The following is a 15106-nucleotide window of genomic DNA, read 5'->3' as shown; positions in this document are numbered from 1 at the left end:
ACAGATGCCATTCAGACCTTCCGAATTCCAAAGAACGAAACTGAAATTAAGAGTTTTCTTGGACTAGCTAATTATATGAACAAGTTTATTTATAATTTGGCTACCATTGATGAACCGTTGCGTAGGTTGACTTTGAAGAAGGTGCCTTTTGAGTGGACTGAAGACATACTAATGCTTTTGAAAAAATTAAGCAAGAAATGAGAATAGCTGGGAAATTAGGGTATTTCAACCTAAACGACCGCACGGTGGTGACAGCTGATGCAAGCCCGGTTGGACTTGGGGCTATTCTTGCGCAATATGATGACAACGATCAAATACGTGTCATAAGCTACGCGTCCAAATCTCTGACTGACACAGAGGCAAGATATTGCCAAACTGAGAAAGAAGCGCTTGCGCTAGTATGGGCTGTAGAGAAATTTCAAAGATACCTTATAGGGAGATCTTTTGAATTGGTAACCGACTGTAAAGCATTGCAATATCTATTTACTACCAGATCCCGCCCTTGTGCACGCATCGAGCGATGGGTTTTGCGCCTACAAGCGTTTGACTATAAAGTTATTCATGTTGCTGGTGAATGTAACGTTGCAGATGCACTGTCGCGTTTGGCCACTTTAAACCCACTTCCTTTCGATCAAAACGAGGAACTTATGATTCGAGAAGTAGCAGTATCTGCAGCAAATGCAATGGCTTTAGATTGGCAGCAAATAGAAGATGCCCCTAAGAAGATGAAGAAATTCGTAATATAATAGCGCTTCTTGATTCCAACCGGCAACGAGAACTATCTGTTCCATATCGGGTTATAGCGAACGAATTGTGCCACATTGGAGACGTTCTTATGCGAGTAGATAGATTAGTTGTTCCCTCGAAACTTCGAACTGTGGTACTGAATCTAGCCCATGATGGTCATCCGGGCAGCCGCATGATGAAAAGCCATTTGCGTAGTTCAGTATGGTGGCCTAAGTTAGATCAGCAAGTTGAAGAGTTTGTACGAAATTGTCGCGGATGTTGTTTAGTATCTGCACCGGACGCACCTGAGCCAATGATAAGAAAATCCCTACCATCTAGACCCTGGGTGGATATTGCGGTAGATTTCATGGGTCCTCTACCGGAAGGTCAATATTTGTTGGTAGTAGTGGATTATTACTCAAGATTCATAGAAGTGAAAGAGATGAATACTATTTCTGCAAATGATACCATCCAAGAGCTAAGTGTAGTTTTCAGCAGATATGGATTTCCGAATACACTTAGAGCTGACAACGGACCTCAACTTAGTGAACACTGTGAAGAGCTGAAACTATTTTGTCGTGAAAATGGAATAAAGTTAGTAAACACAATTCCGTATTGGCCGCAGCAAAACGGTGAGGTAGAGAGACAGAACCGTTCTATATTAAAAAGGTTGAAAATATCTCAGGAACTAGGCAAAGATTGGAAGAAAGAGCTAAGTCAATATCTACTGGTGTATCATTCAACAAATCATTCGACAACAGGAAAGTCTCCGGCCGAACTGATGTTTGGTAGACGCATCCGAAACAAACTGCCTCATGTTCCGATGTACCGTTTGGATGATGAAGAAGTTCGAGAAAATGATTTGGTTCAAAAAGAAAAAGGAAAGGAGTATGCTGATGGCAAGAGAAAGGCAAAGCAAAGCGAAATTGTGGTAGGAGATATTGTGCTAATGAAAAGAATGAAAAGAACGAATAAGTTGGATACAGATTTCTGTAAGGAGGAATATATTGTAAAACGTAGAGAAGGTAGTGATTGTACGGTAGAATCTATGGAATCAGGAAAACAATATAGAAGGAACGTTAGTCATCTCAAACGAGTGGGAAAGAAAACGGAAAGCAATAATGTTACAGAAGCTTCTGAGGAAAATGTAGACTTGCAAGTACAGGATGGGAATAATAAAACAGACGAAATACAGTTAGAATTAAACGAAGATGAAAATCAAAGGACTAGGAAGAGGATTCGCATAGAACCGCATCATTTCAAAGATTATATTGCACACTAATCCGATAAAAAAGCAAAAGTGGGATTGTAGGAACTTGATTATATAATCATAAGAATAGAATGCTGTTCCGCTCCGGATACGACCCTACAGACGGAATTGCGGCATTTTTTTTTATATAAAACACCATTAGCGATACGAACATGCTTAAAAACTTAAAAAGTTTACGACTTTTACCATTCGTCCCAATTTGCCCCACTGTGGCACTGGTAGCATAAAATCATGCTTCAATGTTTGTGAATGGCGGAGAGTGGCCGGACCTGTACAACATCTGCTCGATTTTGGGTCACTTCAGAATGCTATGGTTTCCAAAAACCAAACCATATTTATAAGGTAAATTCAATGTATTAATTATAACATGTGTTGCAATAGAAATTGTTGAACAAACATTCTGTACACAACAAAAATCGCCCACTATTCTAGAGAAATCGTAAGGTATTTAACACAATAGGGTCCTAAAGCCCTGTCTCAATTTTAGTACCAAACGCTTAAGTTAAGGCCGGAAACACATGTTTACACAATTTTTAAATGATTTTTGTTTGTTTAAGCCCAAAAAACAATTTTTGAGATTTTGTCATACCCCTTGGTTTAAACTCAAATATTGGGTATATTTTGTTTTCCGTGTCCCTTCCGAAATGTCAGATAGGAACAATCCCAGTGGTGAAACTAAAACCCCTGTGGTATTTTTGTCGACAAAGTGAACGTCAAACATGGTCAACAGTGTCAAGGTTCATATTTGGAATAATTTTTAAAATTAAGGTTTAAATATGTTATAGCCGTTATTTGAGCTGGAAAAATTGCTAAAGTGGTTCAAAGAACATGCTCTTTAGTATTATTAAATAAAAACAAGAATTCATTTAAAATTTTAGGACCCAATTTAAACGCAGCGTACCAAAATCGAATTGGTGCTGTATAAACAGAAGCATACTCCGAGCACACATGCGACAGAGGCGACGTGAAAATCGTGAAACGTCAAAACAAACCTCCGTTTCGTGTATTTCGCAATCAATCGGCTTCTCCTCAGTACAAAAATTCCATTCCTCTTTTATTGCTGTGCGAATTCTGATCTCATACCTTGAGTAATCAGAATATTCTGTAAATTCATAGTCAAAAGCATTTGTTCAAATTATATTGCGCCTCAAAAGTGCTCTAAACCATGCTGAATTACCTCCGGTTAGCAACTCCTTTAGTCCGAAGCGCAGTGAATCCATCGAATTTGGTATGGAAAAATCTAACCCCGTGCCGGTCGTTCATAACCGGTAATCCCCTGGGCCGTAATTCATCCATTCTGCAGAATGTTAAGAAGGTAATTTGGTGTATTATAATTACTGTAAACATTCATGGACATTTTCCTCGTTGAATTCCAGGCAAACATCACACCAGGGCGCATTTTGCAGACCTCGTTAACTCGATACTGCACGAAACCAGATGTGGCCGAAAAGGGCCGAAAGGCAGTTGGCTACTGGCTGCTCGGCTGCAGCGGAATGGTCTTCGTGGCCGTCGTATTAGGTGGGATTGTTTGTTACGGATTTGTACTGTACTGCGTGTGTATTGTGATGGCAGAGATAGTTTATCGAACAGCTAAATAAACGTGGATGAGGCGGCGTCCATTTATTACGTAACGCTAAAATTGGAAATTTTTGACCCCCTCCCCCCCCCTCCGTAACGCTTTTTGTATGAAAAATTTCAAATTTTTGTATGAGCCGTAACGCTTAAGCCTACTCCCCCCCTCCCCCTAGAGCGTTACGTAATTTGTGGATGCCGCCTGATTTAGCTTTGAGTTGAAATTTTAATGTTTTATTAATCAAATTCCCAATCCCAGGTGGTGTAACACGGCTCACTGAATCCGGACTATCGATGGTCACGTGGAAATTATTGGGCGAGAAGATGCCACGAAGCCAACAGGAATGGCAAGAGGAATTCGAACGCTATCAGCAATATCCTGAGTTCAAAATGTAAGTATGAAGGGCAAATTTTAAGGCTGTCAGCTTTGTTAACGAAGGGTCTCAAGTCTCTAAAGTCACTTTTATCCTCATTCTGTTTACAGTGAGTTCAAGTGGTTTTAGAGAAACCTTTAGATGCTATCAAATTTCACGAGGAAAAACTTCCTATTTAAGTATGAATTTACGACAAATACTACCAGCCCTGACATTAGTCAACTAACTATGGATTAATCATATTTTTTCAGCAAAAACAAAGACATCACCCTCAGTGAATTCAAAATGATTTGGTTCATGGAGTATGGTCATCGTATGTGGGGACGCCTCATCGGAGCGTTTTACGCCATTCCAGCGGCCTACTTCTGGTCCAGGGGTTACCTGGATCGAGGAATGAAAATCCGCACCGTTGCATTTGGAGCCCTGATCGCCGCTCAAGGGCTGATGGGATGGTACATGGTCAAGTCCGGTTTGGAGGACCGTTTCCACCAAGAAAGTGATGTACCACGTGTTTCCCAGTACCGCCTAGCGTCCCATCTAGGATTTGCATTTGTTCTATATTCGTTGTTCCTGTGGTCAGCCTTGGACAAACTTTTGCCAGCACAGAAGCTGTTGGGAAAGATTCCTGCGGCAACGTTCAAATTCAAGGGACTGGCACATGCCACCAAAGCTGCAGTATTCATTACGGCTATGTCCGGCGCCCTAGTGGCTGGCCTGGATGCCGGTCTAGTCTACAACTCGTTTCCCAAGATGGCAGATCGGTGGATTCCCAGCGATATCCTAGCCATGTCACCGACGTTGCGTAACTTTACCGAGAATCCTACCACCGTTCAGTTTGACCATCGATTGCTGGGGACAGCGACGCTAACGCTGATTACCGGAATGTTCATGCTCTCGAGACGACGGGTTCTGCCTCCAAGGGCGTACAAAGCTGCCACGGCTGTAGCTGCGATGGGATGGCTACAGGTCCTTCTGGGTATTACGACACTGCTCACCTACGTGCCAGTTCCGCTCGCTGCCAGTCATCAGTCGGGATCGTTGCTTCTGCTGTCGTTTGCAATTTGGCTGACGCACGAAATGAAACTAGTCAGAAGGTTACCTAAGTAATAAGTGGGTAAGTATTTATGTTTAAAATGTAATTTTGTTATATAACAGTGGATTAATGCGAGGGGGAGTAGCTATTTTTCATCTGGAAAGAAACTCCTTGTTATTCTGTCAAAAGTCTAGCGACTAAATCAAAACTTTTCACGCGTTTTGGCCATTTGCAATGGTTTCAATGTTCAATTCAATTCAATGATTATCCCACTGATTTCAAATATGTTTTCAGTATTTTCGTAACACGCAAAGTTAAAAAAAAGTTTTTTTTTCTAACAATCAAATAATATTTTCTTTGAAATTTAACATTTTGGTTAAACAAGAATTTCTTGATAAAGTCAAACAATGAGACCGATACTGTCTTTGTATCAGAATCCCAGTCTTTACATCTTCAAACAAGAGAAATAAATAAATAAAAGATTAGGGAACAAATTGTTGATTTCGACTCACTTTTTTTCCTTGTCTCAAGATTATTCTTGGCAACTGGAAAACCGAGACTTGTCACTTTAAAGGTTAAAAATGTAACAAGGACTTATAGTGTTCCTCTGATTACTACAACATCCTGTCCTTTTCGTTTGAAGCAGTTAGGACTAGGGTATACTGGTAGATCTTTACCACACACTGTTAAAGTGACGACTTTCTTCGGAAAGGAAGTAATGTCGTTGGTCCCGAGATGAACTAATCAAGGATTAAAAATCTCGTTAGTGAAGATTAAAATAACAAAAAAGTTGAGATTTTTCAGTGCATTGGTATAAATATTCAAAACTGTCGCGAAGCACCTGGCATTAGAGTGTCCATTTCCCGGCCCTTTTGCTTGTCCCGGGATTCGGGATAAAAATTAAAGCTAGTCCCGGGATCCTGAGATTTTTTAGATTTTCAATAAAACAAGTATTTTTGAAATTTTAGACGTTGTCAATCCCACAGATGTGGATTAGAGGGAGAGGTGGATCCCTTTTGTGACTCAAACCGGTCCATATTATGAATAAGAAATCTAATTCTTCTTCTTCTTATTGGCATTAACGTCCTCACTGGGACAGAGCCTGCTTCTCAGCTTAGTGTTCTTATTAGCACTTCCACAGTTATTAACTGAGAGCTTTCTTTGCCAAAGTTGCCATTTTCGCATTCGTATATCGTGTGGCAGGTACGATGAAACTCTATGCCCAGGGAAGTCAAGGAAATTTCCATTACGAAAAGATCCTGGACCGACCGGGAATCGAATCCAGACACCTTCAACATGGCTTTTCTTTGTAGCCGCGGACTCTAATCACTCGGCTAAGGAAGGCCCCACGAAGAAATCTAATATAATAGCTGTAATAGCAATTTATCTGCGAGGTAAACGAATGGAATGTTAGTAAAAGTACCATCAGTGCACCTGTATCCGCTCATGCCCCTATTTCCGCTCACTAGTGTAAATATTGATTTTTCGTGTCAAAAACCAACATTTTTCGTACGGAAATATTCTAGCAATAACAACAACTTTCAAATTAAGTCGTCTGACATTATTTTCATCTGATGAAATAATTCTTTATATTGAAAACACAAGACCTCGTGAGCGGTTATTGGGTCACTAGGTATTTTTGTGTGTTCCAATAACCGCTCATGCAAAAAATTAAACAAAATTTTCAAGAAATGCCGATTTTAGTATACAGTCTTCTTTATTGCAGTAGTAGCTATGGTTTGACCATTAAAAATATCAGGATAAACAACGAAATTCGAAAAAATACATTTTTCAGTAAGTTTGACACGAAATCTGTTTACAGTGAGCGGAAATAAGAACACTTAGCTTCAGTAACAAATACAATTAAATAATTTTCTATGAATGTTTTTCAAATGCTTTTTATTTTGCCGCTGAATACCTATAGTTGAAGCTACATTGTGACACAAAAATAGTATTGATCGACACAATAGTTATTTTATAATAAGCATTTGAACACATAACTTCCCTTAAATGAGCAGAATCTGATGTACTGATGGTATACGATTTGGCGTTTTTTTTAGGAATCGTCTTATCGTTTCCTTTCGTTCGATTCCTTACTGTAGTATGGGTTTCAATGCCCCACAGTTATGAATAAATGCTACAGTTGCGATGCTGTATAGATATATGGTTCTCGTAGATAAAATGTGTTTTGCTAAATTGTAATTCTATTTGATAATATATTCTCTGCTTAATCCAATTTTGATCAATATCTTTGTGCTATCCATTACTGTGGGGCTACTGCAACTAAACATAAATCAAGACTTACCTTGACTAATTACGGGCTTTCTGTTCAACATTCAAGAAATAATATTAAAACAATTTACTTCAGACATTTGAAAAGCCTTCAAAATTTTGAAGGGAAAAAGAAACCGTTTCAAGATTATTGAAGGTGTTTTAGTGGAGCATGTTATAGTTTAAAAACTGAAAATTTTCGACTCAAGTTTGGGTGTTATTCCAGATTGGCATTCTCAGCCTGAAGGCTTATAAAAACAGCTGATGTTGAAAGGAAACGCAACAACAAACTTTTATAACTAGAATATAAAAATATGGTTTAAGTATTCAATAGTTAAGCCTTTTTATTGAAATTATGACATATTTATACTCTTACCTTTATGATGCTTTATTATTTTAAAGAAGAGTCTGAGGTGAAAATAATTGTTTTGCTTCAAAATTTAGAGGTCTTCATCAAGCTTCAAGTTCATTTCGGGAAATCCCGGGATTCCCGGGACGTTGGTTCTAAAATCCCGGAAAACGGGAAATCCCGAAATTTCTCAAATCCCGGGATTTTTTGTCCCGGGATGGACACTCTACCTGGCACGGCTTTGCGGAGCACCAAGTGTTGAAAACCGCTGTACTTAAACAATTGTTTTTATTCTGCGCGACGTGTGAGTCGAGAAGAGTTGCTCTCACCTCGAGTGACGTGAGACGTCCATTTTTTATTAGTATCATTCCAAACATTACATTAATTTCTTATGTCTAGGTGTTCTGTGTTAGACAACACTATTATCCTAATTTTGGTAAAACAAATTTAAGATTTTATTAACATTTTGTTAACAACATATTGCAATTCATTTGGGGCTACCCCGTTTGGCATTAAAGGCTGGGCCACAATGGTGTGAGCGGCAACGCGGCGCGGCAGGTTTTGACAGAAAATGTATGGGTTAACTGTCAAATCTTGCCGCGCCGCGTTGCCGCTCACATCATTGTAGCTCAGCCTTAAGTCGTTTAGCATAATGGTTATTTCGCATAATGGTCATTTGGCATAATGGACGTTTGGCATAGAAGAAAATAAATTATAAATTAAAATAGTGCTACTTAAAAGAACATCTGGTGATCAAAAGAAGGAAAAATCGTCGATGAAAATGTTAGTAGTTATAATGCCAACGTAGGAAAGAAGCCAAAATTGTCAATGAAAATGTAAGTAGTTACAATGCAAACCACTAGTTTAACAACGTAATGAGAAAGAACCAATAGAAGGGAAAATCACATATGAGAATGTTAGCAATGGTAATGCCAAAAACATAGCAACTCAGTTTTCAATGATTATGCCAAACGTCTTTATGCCAAATGGCGTCCCCCACAATTTACTTAATCTAAATATATAACGCATTAATCGTGGCAATAGAAGATTGTAACGATCTTTGCCTGAAATTTTTAATTATTTTATTTGACATTTGTTCCAATGATTCAGCATTGGATATCCTATGTAACTTCCAGGGAGGAAGCTTCAGAATCATTTTCAAAATTTTTTTTGAATCCTCTGCAGAGCTTTCTTCCTGGTATTACAACAGCTAGTCCATATTGGTACAGCATACAACATGGCTGGCCTGAAAATTTGTTTGAATATCTGTAGTAATGACATACATTGAGCCACCCCTCGACAGAGCGAGTGAAGGGTGTTGGTAACACGGTGAGTTAGACGACAAGTGAGTACATTAGAGTACACATGTGTGACCGCATTCGGTAATAAACTTTGATACGATCTTACGCCGATAATCGATATCTAATAATCTCCGAATTACCACAAATCTGGCGACGAGAATAAAGTGGAAGCAGCTAATAAAGGTAGGTTTAAAAAAACATGAAAACATTAGTGTTTTTCTCGAAATATAACCATTATAAAGCAACGCGTTTTTTCCTCTGCATGAAAACAAAATGGCGTAAGAATGTGAGGTTAACATTGAGCTTTTTTTGTGTTTGTTCTCAAGGAAGAGAAGTATCCGGCCATCGGCGGAAGGGTCTTGGAGACCGAGTTGAGTGCAAGCATCTGGCCATCGGCAGAAGGGTCCTGGAGACCGAGATTAACAAGAGATTCCGGCCACTGGCGGAAGGGTCCCGGAGACCGACAAAAACAAGAAAATCCGGCCACTGGCGGAAGGGTCCCGGAGACCGACAGTAACAAGAGAATCCGGCCACTGGCGGAAGGGTCTCGGAGACCGACATTGACAAGAGAATACGGCCACTGGCGGAAGGGTCCTGGAGACCGTGCTCAATTCAAGTATTTGGCCATTGACGGAAGGATCGTAACTAAATATCCGGCCTTTGGCGGAAGGGTCTAGGAAGCCGCAGCAGCATTGCTTGAGGTCCACGAAACCGGTCAGAAGAGAAGCAAAAGTTAGCGACACACAGCGAGTCTACGAGGCCGAACGCAATCAGATATGGATAAGTGGAATATTCCTCAGTTCAATTTCAAGGCGTTGCCAAAGAGTCAGATTCGCGATGCTTGGAAGCGTTACAGAAAGAATTTCGAGTATGTACAGCTGGCAAATCGGGAAGCGAATAGAGTCAGACTGAAACATTTTTTTTTGCTGCAAAATATCTTGACGCATTTGAACGAAACGTGTTCTGGACGCTAAAGCGTGAATCTGATGAGCAGCTGGAAAAGTTTCTTTTTCGTGTGATGGAGACAGCCAAAAGCTGTAATTTTGGTGCAACAACCCAAGAAAGTCGAGAGATCGGTATTATCGACAAGATGATCTTATTTTCACCGCCAGAACTGAAAGAGAAGCTGCTTGCTGAAGAACGGCTCACGTTGGAAAGTCTAACCAAGATTGTGCAATCGTATGGATCGTTGAAGTATCAGGTAAGCCAGTTTTCGGCTGCTGGGCTTCATACAAGAGATGTGCCAAGACCGGAAACGAGTCAGGAAGTGAATAAAATTCAATCACGAACACCGGTTGGTGAATGTTATCGCTGCGAACGAGCCGGTCACTATGGCTACGACGCGAACTGTCCAGCCAAGAACCAAACATGTAATAAATGTGGGAAAAAAGGCCATTTTGCGAAACGTTGCAAAACTCCTACTTCAACTCGACAGTTCAAGCGGAAAGCTGAATTTTCAAATGAAGGAAGAAGTTCGAAAATAGTAATTATTTTAGATTTTCAAACCTTAAATTTGATTCCTAATCTTTTGAACCTGGGTTTAGGTCAGGACCATCAACCATGTTGATGCTCCGAGCGCTAAAGAAGATACGGCTAAGATTTCTGAAAGCTTCATCTACAATATAGGAAATGGCGAAGAGTTTCTCTGGATCAGGTTAGGCGGAATTCCAGTCCAGATGCTGATTGATTCCGGATGTCAAAAGAACATTATTGACGACACGACCTGGCGAAAGCTGATGCAACAAGGAATATCTGTCAGCAACTTCCGTGATTCCGATGAAACATTCCGTCCTTACGGTATGAATTCAAACCCTTTAGTGGTTTGTGGCATGTTCGAAAGCACCATCTCGATTATGCGAAATTCCCGTGAAACACAAAAGGATGCTACTTTCTACGTAATCGAGGGAGGAACCCAACCGTTACTGGGAAGGACTACAGCAGTTGAAATGGGAGTATTGGTCCTTGGCCTTCCTAGTACACAATCGGTGGAAGTAAATCAACTGTGGAAAGGAGAGAGACACCAGTTTCCGAAAATTCCAGGTATAAAATTGAAAATTTCTCTCGATGATAAGGTTGTACCAGTCATACAGCATGCGCGTAGGCCGCCAATAGCTTTGTTGAGCCGAGTTGAAGAAAAGTTGACAAGTCTCGAAAAAATGGACATCATCGAACCGGTGTCCGAATTCAGTCCATGGGTATCGCCACTAGTCGTTATAGTTAAAGATAATGGCAATTTACGATTGTGCGTTGATATGCGTCAAGCCAATCGAGCGATCCAACGAGAATGCTATATGATGCCAACATTCGAAGATTTTCTTCCACAGTTGAGCGAAGCGCGATTTTTTACCCGCCTAGACATTAAAGAAGCATTTCACCAGTTGGAGCTCGACGAATCGTCGCGGCATATAACAACGTTCATTACCCATAAAGAGTTGTTTCGGTACAAACGTTTAATGTTCGGGATGTCTTGCGCTCCCGAGTTATTCCAACGAGTACTGGAACAGATACTAACTTGTTGCGAAAACGTTGTTAACTATCTCGATGACATCCTTATTTTTGGGAGCACTTTAGAAGAATACAATGCAGCATTGGAACGGTTGTTGTCGACCTTGAAAGAGAAAAACGTACTGTTAAATCACAAGAAGTGTCAGTTTGCGGTTACAGAAGTGGAATTCGTTGGGCATCATCTGTCGTCCGAAGGTATTCGGCCACTCGAAAATAAATTGAGCACGTTGCAATCATTTCGACCACCAGAAAATGTCGAAGAACTTAGGAGTTTCCTCGGACTAGCCAATTATGTGGGACGTTTCTTACCAGACTTAGGTACAGTGACAGCTCCTATGAGAGGCCTACTTCGTTCTAATACAAGGTTTGAATGGGGACAACACCATCAGGAGTCGTTCGAAGCATTGAAGAGTCTCATCTCCAACGTCAAAACGTTGAGCTACTTCGACAACTCTCTGAGGACACGATTGATCGTAGATGCCTCTCCATTTGCGCTTGGGTGTATACTAGTCCAATTCAAAAGCGATCATGATGACTCTGAACCTCGAATAATCTCCTATGCCAGTAAGTGTTTGTCAGATTCAGAAAAGAGGTATTGTCAAACCGAAAAAGAAGCCCTCGCTATAGTGTGGGCTGTAGAGCGATTTTCGGTATACCTTATAGGACGTAATTTCGAACTTGAGACCGACCATAAGGCACTTGAAACCATATTTTCCCCAACGTCGAAGCCATGCGCCCGTATAGAAAGGTGGGTTCTTCGTCTTCAATCGTTCACCTTCAATGTGAAGTACAGGAAAGGCTCCACAAACATCGCAGATCCATTCAGCCGATTAGTACAGAACGCCGTAAACGAAGAATTTGATGATGATAACAACTTTCTCGTACATAATATCGTGAGTTCAGCCGCTATTGATACGAATGAGATAGAGGACGTCTCACAAAACGATCACGAATTTGGATTACTACGTGATTGTTTGCAGACAGATGTATGGAAACATTCGGAGGTAAAACCGTACGAGGTGTTCAAACATGAGTTAGGATTCGTAGGAGATGTTCTCGTCAGGGGTACTAAACTCGTAGTGCCTAAGCAATTACGGAAGAGAATGATGGATCTAGCCCACGAAGGACACCCTGGTGAAACAGTGATGAAAAGGAGATTGAGGGAACGTGTTTGGTGGCCAGGGATCGATAAGGAGGTTGTCCAATATGTCCAAAGGTGTGAAGGGTGTCGACTAGTTAGTTTGCCTGAAAGACCAGAACCTATGCAGCGACGGCAATTGCCATCGAATCCATGGATCGACGTGGCAATTGATTACCTTGGACCGATGCCTTCAGGGGAATATCTGCTTGTCATAATAGATTATTACAGCAGATATAAAGAAGTCGAGATAATGACACGCATCACAGCAAAGGATACTATATCCAGACTTGATCGAATTTTCACTCGTTTAGGCTACCCTGTCACAATAACACTCGATAACGCGCGGCAATTCGCTTCGGATGAATTTGATAAATACTGCAAAGCACGTGGAATCACACTTAATTTCACGACACCATACTGGCCGCAGGAAAACGGATTGGTCGAAAGACAAAATCGTTCCTTGCTGAAGAGGCTACAAATTAGTCATGGATTGAAAAGAGATTGGAAAGCCGATCTACAGGATTACCTAATGATGTATTACACATCTCCCCACTCCATTACGGGCAAAACTCGTACGGAAATGATGTGTGGGCGTACCATTCGATCAAAAATTCCATCTTTTTCAGATCTTCAACATTGTCCACGGTTCTCTGATGTACCTGACAGAGATCGCATTCTCAAAGAGAAAGGAAGGGAAACGGCGGATAATGCACGACATTCCAAGCAATCCAATTTAGAGACAGGAGATTCAGTCTTGATGAAAAATGTATTGCCAGGTAATAAGCTCACTTCTAACTTTGCTGCCAACGAATATACCGTAGTGGATAGGAAAGGTTCCCGTGTGACAGTGGAAGATAGCACATCAAGAAAAACGTATCAACGGAATTCGTCGCACCTTAAGAAGGTGATTAAAGCAACTGAGGTCCCGAAAGAGCAACAGCTGACCGAAAATTATGTGCGTCGTCATATGGATACGATGTTGCCGCAGACAGAACAGAAACAGCTTCGTTTCTATCCAGGACTACCAGATACCTTCAGAGATTTTACTATGTAAGTTTGGACTACCGATCTATAAGAGAAAAGGGGATGTAGTAATGACATACATTGAGCCACCCCTCGACAGAGCGAGTGAAGGGTGTTGGTAACACGGTGAGTTAGACGACAAGTGAGTACATTAGAGTACACATGTGTGACCGCATTCGGTAATAAACTTTGATACAATCTTACGCCGATAATCGATATCTAATAATCTCCGAATTACCACAATATCAAAAGCATGTTCTTAAGACAAAGTTTTGATTTTCTATTAATAAGGGGATAGATACATTTTACATATTTATTACATTTGGCTTGAATGTCCTCAATGTGATTTTTGAAAGTTAAATTCTTATTTAGCATGAACCCTAGATACTTAACTTCGTCTGACCAATTTATTGGAACCCCTCTCATCGTGACAACATGTCTACTTGAAGGTTTCAAATAAAGAGCTTTTGGTTTATATGGGAATATTATTAGTTGAGTTTTGGAAGCATTAGGAGAAATCTTCCATTTTTGCAAGTATGAAGAAAAAATATCCAAACTTTTTTGCAATCGGCTACAGATGACACGCAGGTTCCGTCCTTTGGCGGAGAGGCCTGTGTCATCCACAAACAAAAGATTTTTGACACCCCTATGGTAACTCAGGTAAGTCAGACGTGAAAATATTGTATAATATTGGTCCCAAAATGCTGCCTTGGGGAACACCAGCTCTTACAGTAAGTCTTTCAGACCTGGAGTTCTGATAATTAAAATGAAGTGTACGATTTGACCGATAACTTTGAATTATTCTAACAATGTATGTTAGAAAATTAAAGTTTTTTAATTTTACGATCAAGCCTTCATGCCAAACACTGTCGAATGCTTTTTTTATGTCTAGTAGAGCAAGACCAGTAGAATAGCCTTCAGATTTGTTGGAACGAATCAAATTTGTTACACGTAAAAATTGATGAGTGGTCGAATTCCATGGCGGAATCCGAACTGTTCATTGGCAAAAATTGAATTTTTATGGATGTGTTCAAAAAAGATTACTGATGGAGGATAGCAAACTGATTGGATGATAGCTAGAAGCTTCTGCAGGATTTTTGTCTTGTTTAAAATTTGAATAACCTTAGCATTTTTCCATTTGTCAGGAAAATATGCTAATTGAAAACATTTGTTGAATATATCAACTAAAAATGATAAGCTACTTTCTGGAAGTTTCTTGATGAGGATGTAGAAAATTCCATCATCGCCAGGAGCTTTCATATTTTTGAATTTTTTAATAATAGTTCTCACTTCTTCCAAATCAGTCTCCCAGGCATTTTCGAAAACGTTCTCTTGATTGAGTATATTTTCGAAGTCCTGAGTAACTTGATTTTCAATTGGACTAGTAAGTCCTAAATTAATAAATTAAAATTGTGCGCGCTTCCAAACTGCATAGCAAGTTTTTGAGCTTTTTCGCAGTTAGTAATAATTTGTTTTCCTCTTTCAATGCCGGTATTGGCTTCTAAGGTTTTTTTTTTCAAAATGTTAGAAAATTTCCAAAA

At 40.1% G+C, this 15106-nt stretch overlaps 1 protein-coding gene across 1 annotated transcript; it reads left to right on the top strand.

Moving 5' to 3' along the window:
- Positions 1–2970: 2970 nt before the first annotated feature.
- On the top strand, positions 2971–5114 carry LOC5576273 (cytochrome c oxidase assembly protein COX15 homolog). Its single transcript, XM_001662512.2, has 4 exons — positions 2971–3311; positions 3373–3514; positions 3828–3960; positions 4194–5114. Exons 1-4 carry the CDS (start codon positions 3162–3164, stop codon positions 5047–5049), a joined length of 1281 nt encoding a protein of 426 aa, XP_001662562.1. The 5' UTR covers positions 2971–3161; the 3' UTR covers positions 5050–5114.
- Positions 5115–15106: the final 9992 nt, after the last annotated feature.

Source organism: Aedes aegypti, chromosome 3, assembly GCF_002204515.2.
Source record: "Aedes aegypti strain LVP_AGWG chromosome 3, AaegL5.0 Primary Assembly, whole genome shotgun sequence".
In the NCBI taxonomy this organism is placed as follows: Eukaryota; Metazoa; Arthropoda; class Insecta; order Diptera; family Culicidae; genus Aedes; species Aedes aegypti.
The sequence above is the reverse complement of the archived record's forward strand: the minus strand, read 5'-3'. Positions and strand labels throughout refer to the sequence as shown.

Bases quoted from the DNA above. Each gene is read 5' to 3' on its own strand.
- LOC5576273 (XM_001662512.2), top strand. From the start codon at position 3,162: ATGCTGAATTACCTCCGGTTAGCAACTCCTTTAGTCCGAAGCGCAGTG. The intron at 3,312-3,372 runs GTAATTTGGTGT...GTTGAATTCCAG, and splicing joins TTCTGCAGAATGTTAAGAAG to GCAAACATCACACCAGGGCG. The intron at 3,961-4,193 runs GTAAGTATGAAG...ATATTTTTTCAG, and splicing joins CAATATCCTGAGTTCAAAAT to CAAAAACAAAGACATCACCC.